General features: G+C 38.7%; 1 protein-coding gene and 1 pseudogene across 2 annotated transcripts in view; both read left to right on the top strand.

Moving 5' to 3' along the window:
• CUNH8orf89 (chromosome unknown C8orf89 homolog) overlaps nt 1-10,983 on the top strand; it is a 36,885-nt gene extending 25,902 nt beyond the window's left edge. For both annotated transcript variants that reach the window (XM_015485758.2, XM_048783057.1), the window contains one exon: nt 10,246-10,983. In XM_015485758.2, the coding sequence (XP_015341244.2) occupies nt 10,246-10,394 (149 nt within the window). In that variant the 3' untranslated portion in view covers nt 10,395-10,983. The remainder of the gene's footprint in view (nt 1-10,245) is intronic.
• Nucleotides 2,212-3,360, top strand: LOC107142229 (annotated as a pseudogene).
• Nucleotides 10,984-21,658: the final 10,675 nt, after the last annotated feature.

The raw sequence follows: 21,658 nt of genomic DNA, 5'->3' as shown, positions 1-21,658 counted from the left end.
TAATGCAACCACAATAATATTTTCACAGTAGAAATAATCACAGATAATTCCTTAATCCCATATGCCCAGTCAATACACAGATTTTTCTAATTGTTTCAAATTAATTTTATAGTTTTAAATATAAATAAATCTGGTTCATACTAGGAGCATCCATTGCAACCACGTGTGTTCTTGATCATTGTCTTTCTGATTGGAGTGAGATGGAATCTCAGTGTAGTTTTAATTTACATTTCTCTAATTGCTAGAGATGTTGAATTTTTTTATTTATTTGTTGACCAACATATTTCTTCTTCTATGAAGTGTCTGTTCATTTCCTTAGCCCATTTATTGATTGGGTTATTTAGTTTTCTTTTGTTGTTAAGTTTTTTGAGTTCTTTAAATATCCTGAAAATTAATGCTGTATCTCAGGTGCAGGTGGCAAAGATTTTCTCCCATTTTGTAGGCTCTCTTCACTTTCTTGATTGTTTCCTTTGCTGTGAAGAAGCTTTTTAGTTTGATGCCATCCCACTTATTGATTACTGATTTTACTTCTTGCACTTTAGGGGTTTTATTAAGGAAGTCAGTTCCTGTGCCAATGTGTTGGAGTGTTGGGCCTACCTTTCTTTTAATATGTGCGGGGTCTCTGGTCAATATCTAGGTCCTTGATTTACTTAGAGCTGTGTTTTGTGCAGGTAAGAGACAGTGGTTAAATTTCATTTTGCTGCATATGGATTTCCAGTTTTCCCAGCACTATTTGTTGAGAGAGGCTATCTTTTCTCCAATGTATGTTATTAGCACCTTTGTGCCAAACCATAACATGAAAATCTTTGTAACGTCTCAAAGTATCTGTGGATGAGCCAAATTTGTTTCAGCACCTTCTACTCTCTTCTATTGGTCTTCTTGCCTGTTTTGGTGCCAATACCATGCTGATTTTGTTACTATAACTCTATAGTATAATTTTAAGTCTGGTATTGTGATGCCTCTTGCTTCATTTTTTTTACTAGGGAGTGCTTCGGTTATTATGGGCCTCTTGTATTTTCAGATGAATTTTATGAGTGCTTTTTCTACTTCCATGAAGAACATTATTAGAATTTTGATGGGAATTGCATTGAATCTGTATAGTGCTTTTGGTAATATGTCCATTTTGACAATATTAATTCTACCTAGCTAAGAACTTGGGGGCGGGTCTTTCCATCTTCTGATGTCTTCCTCAATTTCTTTATTTAGTGTTCTGTAATTTTTATTACAGAGATCTTTCACCTGTTTTGTGAAATTGATTGCCAGGTTTTTTAATTTTTATTTTTTGAGGCTATTGCAAATGAGATAGTTTTCCTAATTTCTCTTCAGCTGATTTGTCATTGGAGTATAGGAATGCAACTGATTCATGAGTGTTAATTTTGTATCCCGCTATTTTGCTGAATTCCATTTATGAGTTCTAGAGGTTTTCTGGTAAAGTTTTTTGGATCTTCTAAATACAGGATCATGTCATTGGCAAACAGAGCTAGTTTTAGCTCTTCTTTTCCTATTGATATCCTTTTATTTCATTCTTTTGCCTAATTACTTTGGCTAGAGATTTGGGGAATAGGTTAAATAGAAGTGGTAAAAGTAGGCATCCTTGTCTTATTCCTGGTTTTAGAGGGAATGCTTTCAGTTTTTCTCTATTTAGAATGACATTAGCCTTGAGTTTGTCATATATCGTTTTTACAATGTTGAGTGTTCAGGTATGATCCTTTTATTCCTGTTTTTTTTTGAGTGTTTTAATTATAAATGGATGCTACATTTTGTTAATGCTTTTTCTGCATCTATTGACATAATAATGTGATTCTTTTCTTTAAGACTATTGAAGTGCTGAATTACATTTATTGATTTTTTTTTTTTTTTTGAGGTGCTGGGGATTGAACCCTGGGCTTCAGGAATGCCAGGCAGGCAAATCCTTTTCCATTGAGCCACATTCCCAACCTAACTTACAACTTTAAATAGGGTCATGAGGGTAGGTATAATTGAGAAGATAATGTTTGAGAAAAAAACTTGAAAGAGGTAAGGGAGTTAAGTTATTCTGGTAGGTCCAGAAAATGCCCCAAGACAGGATGGTGCCTGGCCTGTTGGAAGAACATTAGGAGTCTAGCTTAGCTAAGGAGTAGAAGATGAGATAGGAGAAACAACAGGATCTCTAGTCATGGAGGACCTTAGAAAGGACCTTGTATGTGACTCTGATTGAAATGAGGAGCCACTGAATGATTTTATTAAAAGAATGATTTCAATGTGGTCTAAGTTTTAAAAAGATCACTATGGCAACTGCCATCTGTTTCAATAGCTATTCTTTTTAAAAAATGACCTTGAAAATTCCTACTTTTAACTCTGATGGAATGAATAGCTTGTATCAGAACAACTTTACCAGCAGACAACTTGAGAGGCCAAGATCCTGAAGGAATAACCAAAGTTAAGTGAGCCAAAATTCCTCAAGCATATTTCCTTCTACCTAGAAGAAAATCAATTTATCTCAAGAGTAATATAAAATGAACCATATCCTTGAAGGCAACCGCACACAGTGTCTAATATTTAATTAATATTTACCAGACAGGCTTCTTTTGGGAGACCACATAGCCCTAAGGTTACTTGAGAATTTGACCCAAACATGGATATCAGACCAAATCACACAATTTATATCAACCATATGAATAACAAAAATCTTTTTAATAAAAAGAATTGAAGAGCTTCCTATATGCCCCTTTTTCTCAGTTTGGGCATATGGTAGATGTTGTGGCTTTAAAGGCCATAAGATGACAGAACTTTTTTTTCCCCATATAACAAATATGCATTGTTATATTTAAGCAACTGGGCTCATCTGCAAATACTTCTAGACAGTTACAAAGATTTTCATTTTATGGTATACCAATGTAAACCAGCATGTGAAAACAGATTCTGATATATGTCTAAAATGCATGACACTTTTGCTGGCAGAGAAAAGAAATAAGCCAAAACTGTGGAACAGACTGCAACAATTACAAACAAAAAGGCTGATCAGGGAACACCAAATCCAGCAAATCCCCAAAGAAATTCCATACCAAGTCCTCACATCCCTGATTACCCTCCAAACTATCGACTAATGAGAAGATGTTATTCATGCCGTTGAATCAGGTCCCTTGTTTTAGGGAAGTATGATTGATACTTGGGAGGCATGGCATTACTTTTGTCAAATTTGGAAAGGATGCTTTTATAAGGTGTTGCGATCACACCATTCCATGCCATGAAGATAACCTACGCCAAGAAATAACATTTGGGATAGTCATGTTAAGTGGACATGGTGTTATTTATAGTATGTGTTTTGAAAACATTTGGTCAAGTCATTTTAAAATGGTTGGAGGCGGGGGGAGAAGTTAAGTGAAATGTTTATGAAGGACATAAAAATCATAGAGTCTTTCTCTAGCTTTAGTGAACTATGAAATATGAAGGCCTTAATTTTGTACACTAAAGTTTTCTTTTATTTATTAAAAAAAAAAGTTACCAGAGAGAAGAGGGACAACAACCAAGAGAAGGAACAGACAACAGAGGCAGACCTACAAATGATCCAAACGTCTTAGTCTGTTTGGGTTGTTATCACAAACTAGTATAAACTGGGGATCTTATAAAAAACAGAAATTTATTTATTTAGTGTTTCTGTATATTTAGCTCTAAAAAGTAAATGTAATCTATACCTGAATGACCAATTTCCCAACTAAAATTCTATTATGAAAGAAGGAGTAGAAAGGGGAATTTAGTTTGCTACTCTATTTTTTTTTTTTTTTTAGCATTGGGAATTTTACCCAGGGTGCTTATCCAATGAACCACACACTCAGCCCTTTTTGAGATAGGGTCTCACTAAGTGACTTAAGGCTTTACTAAATTTCTCAGCCTGGCCTTGAACTTGTTATCCTCTTTCTTCAGCCTCCCAAATTGCTGGGATTATAGGTGTATACCACCACATCTAGCCACAATTCTTTTTGAACTAAAATTTCTAACTTTCTATTTCAACTATTTAGAAATATAGTTATTTTTTGGTAGTTTGATCTTTTCGCCATTCACCAGGCTGAAATTCTTTTTTTTTTTTTTTTGGTCATTAATATATAGATTATTTTGGATTACCTATGCAGATTATCATAGTCATTTCTCAATAATGTCAGTTTTGTTTCCTTCCTTTCTGAATCCTAAGCCTTAGTTTTCTTATCTTACTAACCTGTCAAGAACCACCAATATAATGCAAAATAGAAAGGAATAGTAGGCATCTTTGATTCATTTCTGATTTTCAAAGGGACTTCCCTTAATATCTCCTCCATAAGAATAATGTTAGTTACAAGGTTTTAAATTTTTTTTTTCCTTTTGAATACCCAAGATTGAATTCAGAGGCATTCAACCACTGAGCCACATCCCCATCCCTATTTTGTATTTTATTTAGAGACAGGGTCTCACTGCATTGCTTCACCTTGCTTTTGCTGAGTCTGGCTTTGAACTTGAGATTCTCCTGTCTCAGCCACTGGGATTACAGGTGTGCTCCACTGAGCCTGGCTTAGTTACAGGTTTGAGTAGTTATCCTTTAGTAAGTTAAAGAAGTCCCCTTTAATTTTCTAAGATTTTTTTTCCATAAATGAGAGTTAAAATTTTATCAAATATTTTTCCTGGATAGATTGAAGTGATGATATGATTTTTTTTACTTGAAGAATACCATGTATAGATTATATGATGCTAAGTGGCTCTTGCCTTCTGAGGGTCATCCAGTTTAGGCATGATTGCTATCTTTTTATGTACTTCCATATTAAATTACCTAATAATTCATTTGGAATTTTAATAAAATCCCTGTTTTAAAAATTTATTTATTGGGCTGGGATTGTGGCTCAGTGGTAGAGTGCTCACCTAGCATCGGCGAGACCCGGGTTCCATCCTCAGCACCACATAAAAATAAAGGCATTGTGTTGTGTCCAAATACACCTAAAAAAAAAAAAAAGAAAGAAAAAGATTTGTTAAAAAAATAGAATTATTTATTTATTTTAATTAGGTATATATGACAGCAGAATGCCTTTTGATTCATTGTAAAACAACTGCAGCACAATTTTACATTTCTTGGTTATACACAATGCAATGTCGCACCATATGTGTAGTCATACATGTACCTAGGGTAATGATGTCCATCTCATTACACCATCTTTCCTACCCCCATTTCCCCTCCCCACTCCACCCTTCCCTTTGCCCCATCAAAGTTCCTCCATTTTCCCAATGTTCACCCGCATTATGGGTCAGCATCTACTTATAAGAGAGAACATTCGGCCTTTGGTTTGGGGGGATTGGCTTACTTTATTTTTTTATTTTTTATTTTTTTTTACTCTTTATTTTTTTTTTTAATTTTTTATTGTTGGCTGTTCAAAACATTACATAGTTCTTGATATATCATATTTCACACTTTGATTCAAGTGGGTTATGAGCTCCCATTTTTACCCCATATACAGATTGCAGAATCATATCAGTTACACATCCATTGATTTACATATTGCCATACTAGTGTCTGTTGTGTCTGCTGCCTTTCCTATCCTCTACTATCCCCCCTCCCCTCCCCTCCCCTCCCCTCTTCTCTCTCTGCCCCCTCTACTGACATTCATTTGTCCCCCTTGTATTATTTTTCCCTTTCCCCTCACTTCCTCTTGTATGTACTTTTGTATAACCCTGAGGGTCTCCTTCCATTTCCATGCAATTTCCCTTCTCTCTCCCTTTCCCTCCCACCTCTCATCCCTGTTTAATGTTAATCTTCTTCTCATGCTCTTCGTCCCTACTCTGTTCTTAGTTACTCTCCTTATATCAAAGAAGACATTTGGCATTTGTTTTTTAGGGATTGGCTAGCTTCACTTAGCATAATCTGCTCTAATGCCATCCATTTCCCTGTAAATTCTATGATTTTGTCATTTTTTAATGCAGAGTAATACTCCATTGTGTATAAATGCCACATTTTTTTTATCCATTCGTCTATTGAAGGGCATCTAGGTTGGTTCCACAGTCTTGCTATTGTGAATTGTGCTGCTATGAACATCGATGTAGCAGTGTCCCTGTAGCATGCTCTTTTTAGGTCTTTAGGGAATAGACCAAGAAGGGGAATAGCTGGGTCAAATGGTGGCTCCATTCCCAGCTTTCCAAGAAATCTCCATACTGCTTTCCAAATTGGCTGCACCAATTTGCAGTCCCACCAGCAATGTACAAGTGTACCCTTTTCCCCACATCCTCGCCAGCACTTGTTGTTTTTTGACTTCATAATGGCTGCCGGATTGGCTTACTTTACTTAGAATGATATTCTCCAACTCCGTCCATTTACCTGCAAATGCCATAATGGAACCACCATTTGACCCAGCTATCCCACTCCTCTGTCTATACCCAAAGGACTTAAAATCAGCATACTATAGTAATGCAGCCACATCAATGTTTATAGCAGCTCAATTCACAATTCATAAGCTATGAAAGCAACCTAGATGCCCTTCAATAGATGAATGGATAAAGAAACTGTGGTTTATAAACACAATGGAATAGTACTCAACATTAAAAAGGAATAAAAAAACCCTTTTTAAGAATGAGACTGCCACTCATTTTCCTTTTGGTCCTGTCCTTATCTGAATTCAATGTCAAGATGATAATGGCTTCATGGAATGAACTGGAGAGTATTCTCTCTCTTTCTGTTCTCTGAAGGATTTGACCTAAACTCGAAATGATCTCTATGTTGAAACTCTGATAGATTTATTTGTAAAATTATTTGGGTTACTTGTTTTCTTTGTGGGAATCATTTAATATTTATTCAGTAATTTTAATTTTAGGACTCAATGCATTCTATTCTTTCAATCAGTTTTGGTAAGTTATATTTTCAAGAAACTTCTGCCTCTATCTCAGTTTTTAAATTTATTGACCCAAAAGTTAGTCTTTGCTCTAGCTGTATTTCTGTCCCTCTTTTCCTAATATTAGGTATTTGCACCTTCTTTCCTTTTTCCCCTTAATTACTTTTGCCAGAAGCATTTTTTTTTCATTCGACTTTTCAATGAAAACTTTTGTCACTTTAAATTCTAACTTTGGTTTCTATTTCACTGATTTTCCCTCTTTCCTATATTATATTTGTTTCTTCTATGCTGTTTGGGTTTGATCTTTCCTATATTATATTTTTTTCTTCTATGCTCTTTGGGTTTATTTTATTCTTTTTCTAACGTGTATCTTAGGCTTATAAATTTCAACCTTCAATTCATATATGTATGTGTGTGTGTGTGTGTGTGTGTGTGTGTGTGTGTATATATATATATATATATATATATAGAGAGAGAGAGAGAGAGAGAGAGAGAGAGAGAGTTTTTTTGTTTGTTTTTTTCTGCGTGTGTGTGTGTGTGTGTGTGTGTTACCAGGGATTGAACCCAGGGGCACTCATCACTGAGCTACATCTCAGCCCTTTTTATATTTTATTTTATTTTTATAAGAACATGAACTTTTAAAATTTTGTTCTAATTAGTTATGAATAATAGTGGAATATATTTTGATATATTCTACATATATGGAGTATAACTTCTCATTTTTTTGATTATACATAATATAGGATTACATTGGTTGTGTAATCATATACGCACATAGAATAGTAATGTCTGATTCTTTCTATTATCTTTACTATTTCCATTCCCCCTCCCTTCCCTTCATTCCCCTTGGTCTAATCCAAAGTACTTCTATTCTTCTCTAAACCTGCTCCCATTGTGAATTAGCATCTATATATCAAAGAAAACATTTGGCCTTTGATTTGATTGGTTTATTTCACTTAACATAATATCCTCCAGCTCCATCCCTTTACAGGCAAATGCCATCATTTTATTCTTCTTTATGGCTGAGTAATATTCTATTGTGTATATGAACCACATTTTCTTTATCCATTCATTTGTTGAAGGGCATCTAGGTTGGTTCCATAGTTTAGCTATTGTAAATTGAGCTGCTATAAACACTGTTGTGGCTATGTCACTGTAGTATATTGATTTTAAGTCCTTTGGGTATAAACTGAGGAGTAGGATAGCTGGGTCAAATGGTGGTTCCATTCCAAGTTTTCTGAGGTATCTCCATACTGCTTTCTATAGTGGTTACACCAATTTGTAGTGCCACCAGCAATGTGTGAGTGTGCCTTTTCCTCCATGTCCTCGCCAGCATTTATTGTTACTTGTATTCTTGATAATTGCCATCTGACTGGAGTGAGATGAAATCTCAGTGTGGTTTTAATTAGCATTTTTCTAGTTGCTAGAGATGTTGAACATTTTTTTCATATATTTGCTGATCAATAGTATTTCTTCTTCTGTAAAGTGTCTGTTCAGTTTCTTAGCCCATTTATTGATTGGGTTATTTGTTTTTTTTGGGGGGGTGTTAAGTTTTTTGAGTTCTTATATTTTATTTTGAGAGGGTGTCTCACTAAGTTGCTGAGACTTTCGTGAAATTGCCAAGGCTGGCCAGGAATTTGCAATCCTCCTTCCTCAGCCTCCAGAGTTGCTGGGATTACAGGTGTGTCCCATCCCACCCAACCCTGATTGTATTCTTAAGGTTTATCTCTCTCTCACTCTCAGCTTCCCATTTGTTTGTTTGAAGCAAAACAAACAAACAATAACAATTGCATTGGAGAACTGAAAATCTCTTTTTACACTTGAAACTATTCAAGGTGAAGTTACATAATGGTATTTTAAAGAAACATGGCACATCGATAATCCCAGTGACTCAGGAGGCTCACGCAGGAGAATTACAATAGAGACCCTAAGCAACTCAGCAAGACCCTGTCTCAAAAATAAAGCTGGGCACAGTGGTGCATGCCTGTAATCTTATTAATTGGGAGGCTGAGTCAGGTTCTCAAATAAAAGATAAAAGAGACTGGGACTATAATTCAGTAATGAAGTGCCCCTATGTTCAATCTTGATACAAAAGAAAAGAAGTGGAAAGAAAGAAGAAAAAGTAAATAAAAAGTAAAAAGGGTTGGGGATGTAGCTTTGTGATAAAGTGCCTCTGGGTTTAATTCCCAGTACCTAAATGAATATGGGTCAGTATATTATTTTCAAAGACCAATCTGTTTCTCAATAGAAGTATTTCTACATATTTACGTATTTAAGGCAATATATAGTGACTACGTGGGAACTTTGAGTTTAATGGCTCTGTGATGAAACCCTGCTGATGGAGTCCCTAGTTATGTGCCCTTGGACAAGTTGGGTGGCCTCCCTAAATCACTTCTTAAAGATCTGGAATCTGGGATAATACTACTTACTACTACTTTATTGTGTTGTTGTATTGATAAAATAGTTGTAAACTTGACATAGATAATTCAATAAGTGCCATTATTATTACTACTACTCCATAATAGATGCTTGATTAGTATTTTTTTCACCTACATGAATGATTTATTTAACTATATAACTTTGCTATATTACTTTATTTAGCATTTATGAGAAACTATTTTATTTGGAGAAAATAACTTGATGAATGTGTAAGATATGAAACAGGTATTTCTTTATAGAGATTGTGCTTTTACTTTGGAATAAATTCCACAGCCATCCTGTGTTTTAAGAAGCATGATACAATCCAGGCTTGGGAGTTCACACCTGTAATCCCAGCAGCTTGTGAGGTTGAGGCAGGAGGATCACAAGTTCAAAGCCAACCTCAGTAAAAGCAAGGCGCTAAGCTACTCAGTGAGACCCTGTCACTAAATAAAATACAAAATAGAGCTGGAATATGGTTCAGTAGTTGAGTGCTCCTGAGTTCAAGCCCTGGTAACTGCGCCCTCCCAAAAGAAGCAGACTTAGAAATAGTTTTAGATAATTAAATAGAAATATATATAATATTACTATTATTTTGCAAAAATATAGGGATTGAACCCAGAGGCATGCTACTGCTGAGCTGCATCCCAAGCCCCTTTTATTTTTTTCTTTTGAGACAAGGTCTTCAATAAGTTGCTGAAGCTGGCCTCAAATTTGCAACCCTCCTTCCTTAGCCTCCCAAGTCTCTGGGATTACAGGCATGTGCCACCATGCCCAGGCAAAAGCATTATTTTTTAATTAAATATTTTTTTATGTGACTTACCATCATAGTCACAGATATTGTGGGAAGTAAGGCATTGTCATTTCTAACTCAAAGTATATATTATATGAAGATCTAATAGTGTTTTATGGTCACTGTGAAATCACTATTTACTCGCAATTTTTTGTAAACTGATTATGCGTGCAAACTTAATTTAACTTGAAAAGCTGATTTTCTCCCCCACAGATTCTAATTTCAGTGACCCCGTTACTGGAGCACCAGTTCAGTACTTACAAAGACTTTCCAAAATGGCTCTTTTGGAGTTTAATACCATTCGTCAGGAAACAAGTAAAAAATCAAAAAAAGGCAAGAAGCGAGAGTTACGAGACTGCTGATAAATACCATACGGTGTGATGCTTTCTTCACTGCTTTTTAAGGTTTATAGTTGCTTTTTTTTTTTTTTGATATGTGATATGATGTGCAATGATTTACATAAAAATGGAAATGTAAATATGAAATAAATATTTTATGTTATACGTGGAATGGTTTGTATTTTGTTAACATCACAAAGAGTCATTTAAATTAAGGGAATATAAGCATTAGAGAAATTATATTCCCTGAATTTTATGCACATTGATTTTTTTCCTTTAGACTTAATTGACTCAACATTATTTGAGTACCTGTCTGTGCAATGAACTTTGCTGCAGAAAGTCTTCCTGGAAGACAAAAGAAGACGGAAAGAGGAGGAGAGTCCGTGTCCTTGCATGTTTTATATTAATTTACACAAATACACTATTAATATGTATGTGTTTGTCTGCATTATTACAATGGATTAGTTCCTAGGAGGATAACTAATTTAAATGGTTTTGTTTATATTTTGATTGGGATCATATGAATTTTGATCATATGAGAACATGTGAATTTTCAAAATCATATAAATTTTGATTGAGAATGATTCAAATACTACCTGTATTAAAAGGTATTCTCAATAAAAATTTGGTGACCTTTCTTGAACGAGCACTTCTTTGACTGTCAGGTGGATTTCATTTATTGAACTATCATGTCCTCTTAACATTTAGTATTATTTATTAACCTTACAAAGACCTTAAAAAATAAGATGATATTATTCCTGTTTTATAAATGGAATAAATTGAGTGTCTTTGTTTAAACTATGTCTCTAGCTAGAAAGTGGAAGAACTAAGATTCTAACCTACTAGGATTCAAAACTCCTATACAAAACTTCATGGCATAATAATTTTTAAAACCTTAAGTTCAGTTGATAAAGTCATGGTTTAATCCTTAAAATTTAGGGCAAGGTAACACTTCCACAGGCAAAAATATTTCTTAATATTGAGTTGAGTTTGCAAGTTCTGACATTGACACATCTTGGAGCATTTATACTGGTAAGTGGAGACCAGGATTATGTACATGGATAACCGTGTCTCCCTCACCCCTCCATCTGCGCCATGAAAGAGTTCACTCAAGTCAGTTCAAGAAAGGAGTAGAATGTTTATGGAATGTTTATTTCTTTTTAATAAATGAAATGTGCTGACAATAGTTAATCACCTTTTCAGGCTTGGGATCAAATAACTTATGTTTTTCATTAAATCTTAAAAAAAACCCCACAGGCTCTACTTCCTTAGATCACATTTAATATTTTTTTCCTCAAGAGGTTTTTAGAAAAACCAGTATGTATTTAGTACACAGAAGATACAAATCACCCCCAAGTAAGATTAACCTAAGATTTAGAGATAAGGATGAGAGGTAAACTTTTGACATTGCAACCACCATGCATATTACATTTATGTTTGGGATTGAAGACAATCTTGCCAGAAATAAGCCTTTTGCATTTGGGATCTGGAAAACCCCTCCAGTGTAAGCAATATCAATCATAACCACGGAGAACTGTACCTTCTGATAAATATTTAGGATGGGAAGATGGAGTCTTGATTTTTAAACTGAGAAAATGCTTCTTTATTAAGAATAATTACTTCAGTGAAGGACAAATTCTGTCAATGAAGTTCCAATGAAATTTCCTAAGACTCATTTTCTTTTCTCTAATTCTCTGCTCACCAGGCAGCCTTCTTATATATAATTTAGATTCCCAAATGAATATATCCGATTAAAAAGCAATGCCTTGGGCTGGGGCTGGGGCTCAGTGGTAAAGCGCTTGCTTTGCATGTGTGAGGCACCGGGTTCCATCCTCAGCACCACATAAAGGTAAATAAAGATACTCTGTGTTCATCTACAACTAAATAAATATTTTTAAAAAAAGCAATGCCGTCTCTGGATGATATGGCTTAGATCTGGGAATGTGTGTGCTATTTTGGTTTTTGGAGACAAGACTTTGGTTTTTGGAGACAAGACTTTTCTATGTTGCCAAGGCTGACCTGGAACTTCCGAATCTCCTGCCTCAGGCTCCTAAATAGCTGGGGTTGCAGATGTGAGACACAACACGCAGCACGCATGCGTTAAATAATGCACCTCTATACCCCTATTCTAATTTTTTTTTTTTTTTTGTGCTAACCCTAATCCTAACCCAGGGATACTCTACCACTGAGCTATATCTCCAATCTTCATGTTTTTTTTTTTTTTTTTTTAATTTTGAGATAGGGTCTTAATAAATTGCCCAGGCTAGCCTCAAACTTGCAATCCTCTTGCCTCAGCCTCTGGAGTAGCTGGGATTACAGGAATGTACTACCATGTCCAACTCTCTTCTGGTTCTTGAAACTGAATTGGAATATAGTTCACTGTTGATTGCATATGGTTCACTATGGTTGATCTGGATCAAAATTTCCTGGAACACAGTGTATTCAAGGTAGCAAATTTGCTGAGTGTGGTGGCACACACCTGTAATCCCAGGGACTCGGGAGGCAAGGCAGGAAGGATTGCGAGTTCAAAGCCAGCCTCAGCAAAGGCGAGGAGGCACTAAGCAAGACACTGTTTCTAAATAAAATACAAAGTAGTGCTGGGGATGTGACTCAATGGTTGAGTGCCCTTGAGTTCAATCCCTGGTACCCCTCAAAACCCAAAACAACAACAACAACAATATGGTACCAGATTCAATTCTTTCTGCATTGGGGGAAAATTTTTTTTCATTATTTCTTCAAAAACTTAACTCTTTCTGTGCTATAGTTTTGAGTTTTCTATTTCAGAAACACAAAATATCTTTATTTGGGATCATCTTCATCTGTTATAAGAATCTGCAGGATTGAAGGATCAGAATTTGTGAATATTTTCTATTTTCTCTCTGATTGCTTTAATCTGTGGAATTTTTTTACTCTCCTAGGTGCATTCACCATTGATTATTTTAGTGTTTCTTCTAGGTCAATTTAGTCTCTAACTATACCTCTTTTCTTCCTTGCTGTTTCTAATTTATTAATTCTGCAATGATACTATTTATGTCTCTAGTTTTGTTTTCTTAGGTCTATAATCACTCATTATCTAATTCTCTGTGCAGGAATTAGCAGACCCCACTCCCCTCTTTTTTTTTAAGGCTAAGTAGTAAATATTTTAAGCTTGGCAGGCCATACAGTATCTATTGCAACTACTTAACTCTAACATCGTATCATGAAATAGTTATAGACAATCTGTAAATTAATGAAAATGACTATGTTCCAAGAAAATTTCATTCTCAGTAACAGTACTATGTTTAGCAATAATGCTTTTAAAGTAAGTTACAATGTTCCTCTTAGTTCTTCTTAAGGCCGTCTGTGAATTCACTGTCTCTGAGGTTCCTTAACAAGTTTTCCTGGGAGTGGGTGCCTCTTTGGAGGCATCTTGATCATTACCAGGTTGATTTAATAATAAATGCCTATTAGTATAGGGCATTGTGCTAATAAATGCTTTTTATCTACAATCCTATGGCAACTTTCAAAGAACCCAATTTTAAAATCTTTAGGTATCTCATTCTCACTCCATTCCCCTAAGAAATATTATACACCTTCTCTTTTCTCTTTAAATTTCCAAGACCTTTCCCACCTTCTCATTGAATTAATGACCCTTCTTAATGCAAATGAGAAAAAAAAGGAGCAATCAGAAATAACTTCATTCACTCCAAACCCTGATCTACAAACCCACCTGCTCCTGTACTCATCCACATCCTCTCTCTGAGAACCCCTAGAGGGAGTCCCAAGAGCCCCTTCACTTGCACAGCAGGTAAGTCCCTATCTCCTCTCACGAGGGCAATTGCATCCCTGAATCATTACAATGTCTCCTCTTAACTTCTTCATTTCCACACTGTAAAAACTTGCTACAGAATCTCCAGACCTAACTGAAGACATACCTCCTGTGATCTGCTACTCCATTTGTTTGCCTTTATAGCCAAGCTCCTTTGAAGTGTGGTCTGTACACCATCTGTACTTCCTCCACCCTGCTTTTCGTTCTTGAACTTGCTCCAATTAGGCTGTCGGCAACACTACTTTTAGGTTTAAATATCAGGTGTCCCCCCAAAACTCATGAGTGAGACAATTACAACTGTTCCAAGGAGGAAACAAAACGATTAGAATATGAGAGTTGTAGCCTAATCAGTGGATTAATCCACTGATACAGATTAACTGGGTGGTAAGTGTAGGCAGGTAGGGTGTGGCTGGAGGAAGCAGGTCACTGGGGGTGTGCCTTTGGGGTTCATATTTTATCCCTGGTGAGTGAAGCTCGCTCTCTGTTTCCTGGCTGCTTCCCTCTGCCCTCAGAGAAGGGCATGATCCTGGGCAAGGTGCCCTTTTGCCATGAGGTTCTGCCCTGCCAGGGTCCAGAGCTATGGAGGTGGCTGACTGTAGACTGGATCTCTGAAACTGTGAGCCCAAATAAACTTTTTCTCCTCTAAATTGTCCTTGTCAGGTATTTTGGTCACAGAGACACAAAAGCCAACTAAAACAACTAACCACTCACCAAAACAGCTCTTGTCTGATGACCTAGTGTATCACAAGCCAATAGAAATTCTTCTTTTATTTGACATATCAAGTGGCATTAGACATAGTCAATCTCTCCCTCCTACTTGAAGAGCCTTCCAGGACATAATTTTCTTCCTACCTTTCTGGTCACTTCTTTTCAATCTCTTTTTTTTCCAAAGTCAATAGCTAGTAAAGTGGCATATTTGAGATTCAAGCCACTCAAAGGCAAAAATTTCTCCACCTTCCTCCTTCCTCCCCCCTCCCCTCTGATTCCTCCTTCTCCTCCTCCTTTTTCTTCTTGTTCATACTGGGGATTGAACACAGGATGCTTTACCACTGAATGACATTCCTAATCCTTTTTATTTTGAGACAGGGTCTTGCTAAGTTGTGGATGCAGACCTCAAACTTGGAATTCTCCTGCCTCAGCCTCCCAAGTCACTGAGATTATAGACATGTGCCACTGCACCTGGTACATTTATTAATTTCTATATCCTGAGTAGTTATCACTGTGTCCAGCACAGAATATGAACTGAGAAGTATTTTTATTATTTTGCAAGAAAGAATATCAGAGACAGAGTTGGTGATAAGACAGTTCAGACCAGAGACACTGGACTCTCTGGGCAGTATGAAGGAGATAAGACCAACTAGTGGAATTTCTGAGGAGTGGGGGAACAGGGAGCAGACCCAAATAGATGAAATGGCCAACTTTGGTTAGCACCTGATAGAAGAAGGAAATCGAATTTTGTCAGGAAGGCACTATCTTCAAAAAATAGCAGTGTGTATTTGACAGAAACCCACTGTGTAAGGACAAATCCCCTGAGAACCAAATTGGAGACAAGCATGCAGGCAGTTCATTGGGAGTGCTGCCAATAATTCCCTGAAGAGGCAGAGGCAGAATCATGGGCAAAGGACTTGAGCAGCTATGCGTCTCTGCAGAGCCTCTACCACCTCATCTGTGGAGCTGAAAATCCCTTCAGGATTGTCTCTCCTACAGCAAGGAGGTTTTGCCTTTATTTTACCTATTTCACCTCTGAATCTCTCGAAGATATATCATTGGATCATGGGATGTGAACTGCCCTCAGAGAAGGGCATGACCCCGGGCAAGGTGCTCCCTTTTGTTTCGAGAAATTCCTGAGAAGGGGACTTCACTGCGAGTGCTATGAGCAACCAGTGAACAAGGACCCCAGCCATAAAGAGGAGATCTGGGTCACACACCACAGCTCTCCCCAGAGAAACCAGTGTATTAGGTAAGGAGTTGTTTTAGTCAGCTTTTTCGCTACTGTAACTAAAAGACCTGACAAGAACAATTGTAGAGGAGAAAAAGTTTATTTGAGAGCTCACAGTTTCAGAGGTCTTAGTCCATAGAAGGTGTCTCCATTCTTTGGGGCTTGAGATGAGGCAGGACTTCACGGCAGAAAAGTATGGCAGAGGGAAGCCGCTCACATGGTGATTGGAAAGCAAAGAGAAAGAAAGACTCCAGATATAAAATACATACCCCATAGCTACACCCCCAAGGAACCACTTCCTCTAGCCACGCCTCCACTTGCCTCCAGTCACCACTCAGCTAATCCCATCAGGGATTAATTCACTGATTAGGTTCAGGCTATAACCCACTTATTTCTCCTCCAAACCTCTTGCATTGTCTCACACATGAGCTTTTGGGGGACACCTCATATTCAAACCATAACAGGAGTGAAGCCAAGCACCCAAAAGTGGACAAAGAAGATGGCCTGACCATGCTTTGGTAAGGCTCCTATTAGGAAGTGCCTCAAATAAAAAGATATCAGAGTTAAGGAAACACACAAGATTGTGATGTACCCAGAGGGTATTATGGTGGTAAGCTGTTATCACCCTTAGGACTAAGGCATGGGAAAAGTATCAGCTTTCCCAGTAGAAATGATTTGCTACAGAAGAGGAGCATCTGGTAGGAGCTATAGTTATAAGGGATACCAGAGGTGGGACACCACAGGGAGCAGATAAGTCCCCAACTCTTTCCACCCCAACATTCCACCTCCTGCCAGTGTCTTCCCCCTGCCAACCCTAACTGCAGCCCTTAGTCCTGAAGCCTGGGGTGTACATTGCACAGGAATCAGCCCAGAGCTGGAGAAACACAGATCAGGTCTAGGGCAAGTAGGAGAATAAACAGCAAAGAGTCACATGTTAAAGAGTCCAGGAATTTGAAGCAGGGGTCAAGGGCTAGTGTAGACAACATGTTCTCTGCTGTGCCTTTCAGGCTTTCCTACTGACCAGAACTGAGGCTGACCTGGAGGTGGCGTGGGACTGAGTTTGTTGTGTTTCCCTGATGTGAGGACTGGACACAAATTTTGGGGGCAAAATTGAGCAATAGGCAAGGCTGAACGGTCCTCAGTGCAGGGAAAGGAGGAATGGAGGAGGATAGAAAGCCCAAGAAAGAAATCAATGAAACCCCCACACAAAGGCCATTTGACCTTGCCTCCAGCCCCACCAGGTCCCCATTTTTGTTTAGTTCCAGCTGATAGATCAGGTGGAGGATCAGACCCTCCTCCCAGGAGCCATGGAACAAGTATCGTGGCTTGGAGGTGAGGCACTCCCCCAACTCCTGTGTTCCTGCAGGTGTATTCAGAGGTGAATGGTGGAATGAAAGCTGTCACATAATCAGTTCATCCTACTTTGAATGCCTGGGTGGTAACTGTAGGCAGATGGCGTATGGCTGGAGGAGGTGGGTCACTGGGCATGCCCTGGAAAGATTCATCTTCCCTGTGGCCACTTCCCCTCTTTCTATCTGCTTTCTGAACACCGTGAGGGAAGCAAGTTCCTTCTGCCATGATGTTCTGCTTCACGGTGGGCCCAGGGCAATGGAGTTGACTGACCATGGACTAAACCTCTAAAACCATGAGTCAAAATAAACCTTCCCTCCTCTAAGTCGTTCTTGGTGGGTATTTTGGTCATGGTGATAAAAAGCTGATTAACACAAGTGAACTTGAATATGCTCTGCAGCCTGAAAAATCAGTGAGAAGCAGGAGGAGAGAAAGGGGAGAGTAGGAAACTAAAATGAGGGGACTGGCGTGGATGGGAGCAACCTCTGCATGGGAGGGCGTCGCCACAAAAACAGTCTCAGGTGTCTGATGATGAACACACTTGGAATCCAAAAGATGGTGGAAATATTTTTCACTTCACCTATACAGTCAGCCTGCATGGGGTGCCCAGAAATCCCATCTTGGTGTTTTCCCTTCGTTTTGCTTCTGGGGTGCTGGGCCTCCAACCCAGGGCCTGACGTGGTGCATGCTAGACAAGTGCTCCACTGCTGAGCTGCACCCCCAGCTCTCTCCCTTTGCTTCTCACTCCTCTATCCTCCTCCTTCCCAATCCTGTCTTGGATCTCTCTTGGTGGTGGGAGGTCAAGGCTCTGAGATTCTTTTCCCAGATGGGAAGGTAGCAGCTGTGAGCAGTAACATACTTGTTGCTGGTGAATGTGGTCACTGCCATGGCACCACTTTGATGGGAAGCATCATTTCATCACTTCAAGAGAAGCTCCCCTCCCACCAGAGGTGAGGCCAGGAAGGAAGGAAGGAAGGGGCCCAGGAGGTGCAGAGCCTTGTCTTTCCTTGCAAAAAATAGTGAACAATTATTGCCCAAATGGTTACGTATCAAGCCATAGGAGCTCATCTGGGTGGCTGCTCTAGCCAGGTACCTATCACTATCATGAGTTGAAAGGTTTCTCTCCCCAGAGATGTATCTGTGTCCTGAGCCCTGCAACCTGTGAATGTGACCTTATTTGGAAAAAAGGGGGTCTTTGCAGATGACATTGAGTTAAAGATCTTAAGATGGGCTCATCCTGGATTGTCTGGGTGGGCTCTAAATCCAATGACAAGCTTTTTTTTTTTTTTTTTTTTAAATATTTATTTATTTATTTTTAGTTCTCGGCGGACACAACATCTTTGTTGGTATGTGGTGCTGAGTATCGAACCCGGGCCGCACGCATGCCAGGCGAGCGCGCTACCGCTTGAGCCACATCCCCAGCCCAATGACAAGCTTTTATAAAGTATAGATAAAAGGACACGGGGAAAGAGAGTACCCTGGGAAGAGAGCAGCAGAGATTGGAGTTTTGTTGTTAGAAAGCCAAGGATCACCTGCAACCACCAGAAGCTGGCAGGGGCAAGAAGTGACTCTCTCCCGTTGCCTAGGGAGGGAGGGTGGCCTGTGATTTCAGAAAGCTGGCCTCCAGGACTGTGAGAGAATAAATCCCTAATTTGTGTTTATTTGCTTTGGCAGCTCTGAGAATCTAAAACTTTAATTCTTTGCATGCATTATTTCTAATCTTCACCCTGACTGGTAAAGTGAAGGTATTATTTTACCATTTTATAGACAAAGAACTTGTGATTTAGTAACTTATCCAAGTTCCCACAGCTGGCAAATTGCAGAGCCAAGATTTGCATTCTGAGTCTAAGCCTCGCCAGCAAGCTAGAGTCCTCTTTGGATAGATCATTGTTAAGATGTTCCTCTTGTTCCAAAAGTGCTCTTCTGCATTCCTGGCTCATGGGCAGGTTCCTGCTTGCCCCACTCAGCTTACTCATACAGCAACATTTAATGGATGAACTGTTTGTATTGGTCACTTGATGAAGACCATGGTCACAAAGTTGATTTTCACCAGTTCCTTCTTCTCTCTATTGATGGTCTCCAGCTTCAGAGGAGGGAAAGTTTCACTTCCGTACCTCAGAAAATAAATAGAAACCTCAAGCAATAGTTCAAAATATTAACAACAAACGGCATCTGTACAGTGATTTATGAATTAAGACACCATTTCATTCCCCATCTAGTCTGTTTTAAGCAACTCCTACCTGAGACTGGTTAATTTATAAACAGTAGGAATTTATTTCTCACGGTTCTGGAAGCTGGAAAGTCCAAGACCAAGCAGATTTGTCCTCTAGTGAATGACGAGTCTCTATTTCTAAGCTCGTGCCTTTCATGTTCCAGAAGGGAGGGACACTGTTCATACCTGAAGAAAGGTGGGAGGGCAAAGGAATCAACTCCCTCTGCCAGCACCCACCCCCACTTTTTTTTCTTTTGGGGTACTGAGGATTGAATTCAGGAGTGCTCTACCACTGAGCTATATCCCCAGTCCTTTTTATTTTTTATTTTGTGACAGGGTCTCAATAAATTGCCCAGGTCGAACTTGAACTTGCAATCCTCCTGTCTCAGCCTCCTAAATCCCTGGGATTACAGGCATGCTACACAGCACCCAAAGTGTCAGCCTTTTTAAGACACCTAATCCCCTTTACATGTGAGGAGACCCCATGGCCTCATCAATTCCTGAACAACATAGCTCTTGACACTATCATGTTGGCACCCACTATCTGGGTTCTGGAGAGGCCACATTCAATTCACAGTGCCCACATGGTTCTATCTGAGCCTTGGAGGATAAGCTACATGTGCATGTAATATGTGGATGATGGTGTGAATGGGGACCAGAGTTCCCAAGTCTAATGGATCTCTCAGTGTCTCAGTTTCTGAAAGGAAGTGCCCCACAGCACTGTACCTCTGTTATGGTTTGGATGTGGGATGTCCCCAAAAAACTCAATGTGTGAAATAATGCAAGAAGGTTTGGAGGAGAAATGATTGGGTTACAGCTTAACCTAATCAGTGTATTAATCCCTGGTTGGATTAATTGAGTGATAATTGAAGGCAGGTGGGGTGTGGCTAGATGAAGTGGTCTATTGGGGGTGTGACTTTTGGGGTCTCTCTCTCTGCTTCCTTACCACTATGTGAGCTGCTTCTCTCTGCCACAGTCTTCTGTTATGATGTTCAGCCTCACCTCAAGCTCTGAGGAATGGAGCTGGCCCTCTATGAACTAGGACCTCTGAAACCGTGAGCCCCTAAATAAACTTTTCCTCCTAAAATTGTTCTGGTCAGATCTTTTAGTCACAGTAGTAAAAAAAAAAAAAAAAAGTGGCTTAAAACAACCTCCTTGAGTTCCATCTTAAACTCATGAAACCAACCATGTAATTTCAAGTGCTTCACATTTCACTAGTTTTTCTAACCATTTTTTTTCTGCATTTGCAAATAAGGGGGATTGCCACTTGGAATTATGAAGAGCTGACTCCCATCTGAACGGGTTTGGGGTGTTGAATAAATGATATTAGCAGCCCCGAGTCAGAAGAAAGCTGAGCTGAGACCTGCTTTAGAATAAATATTTGTGATTCCTCGAGCAGTTCTTGCTTCTTAATGTATGCCATTTTCAAAATACTTACAGTCTGCACCCTGATGGGTGTTTATGTTTAAAGAAATATAGAAATTGCCATCAGGACATAGTGATCCCACCAGAGTATTAAGCTAAACACAGAAAATGAATGTGTTCACAGCCACAGGCACAATTTACAGTTCCTGGAATACAAGTTGATATCTACACAAAGTTGGTATGCGAGGAGGAATGCCTTTTGAATCATTGAGAGTGTTTCACTTGTGCCATGTTTTTTCCAGGAACTAAAGAGATATTGGTCTGTAATTTTCCTCTCTCTCTCTCTCTCTCTCTCTCTCTCTGTGTGAGAGAGAGAGAGAGAGAGAGAGAGAGAGAGAGAGAGAGAGAGATTGGCGATTGAACCTTAGAGTTCTCTACCACTGAGCTACACCTCCCATTCTTTTTGTTTTTTATTTTGAGACAGGGTCTCACTAGGTTGCCCAGGCCTCAAACTTGTGATCCTTCTGCCTCAGTCTCTTGATTAAATGGGATTTTAGGCATGCACCACCATACCGGACAGTCTATGATTTTTCTACAACTCTACAAACCTAATA

Source organism: Marmota marmota, unplaced genomic scaffold (genome assembly GCF_001458135.2).
Source record: "Marmota marmota marmota unplaced genomic scaffold, marMar, whole genome shotgun sequence".
Lineage (NCBI taxonomy): Eukaryota > Metazoa > Chordata > Mammalia > Rodentia > Sciuridae > Marmota > Marmota marmota.
This window is presented reverse-complemented; position numbering and strand designations above follow the sequence as displayed.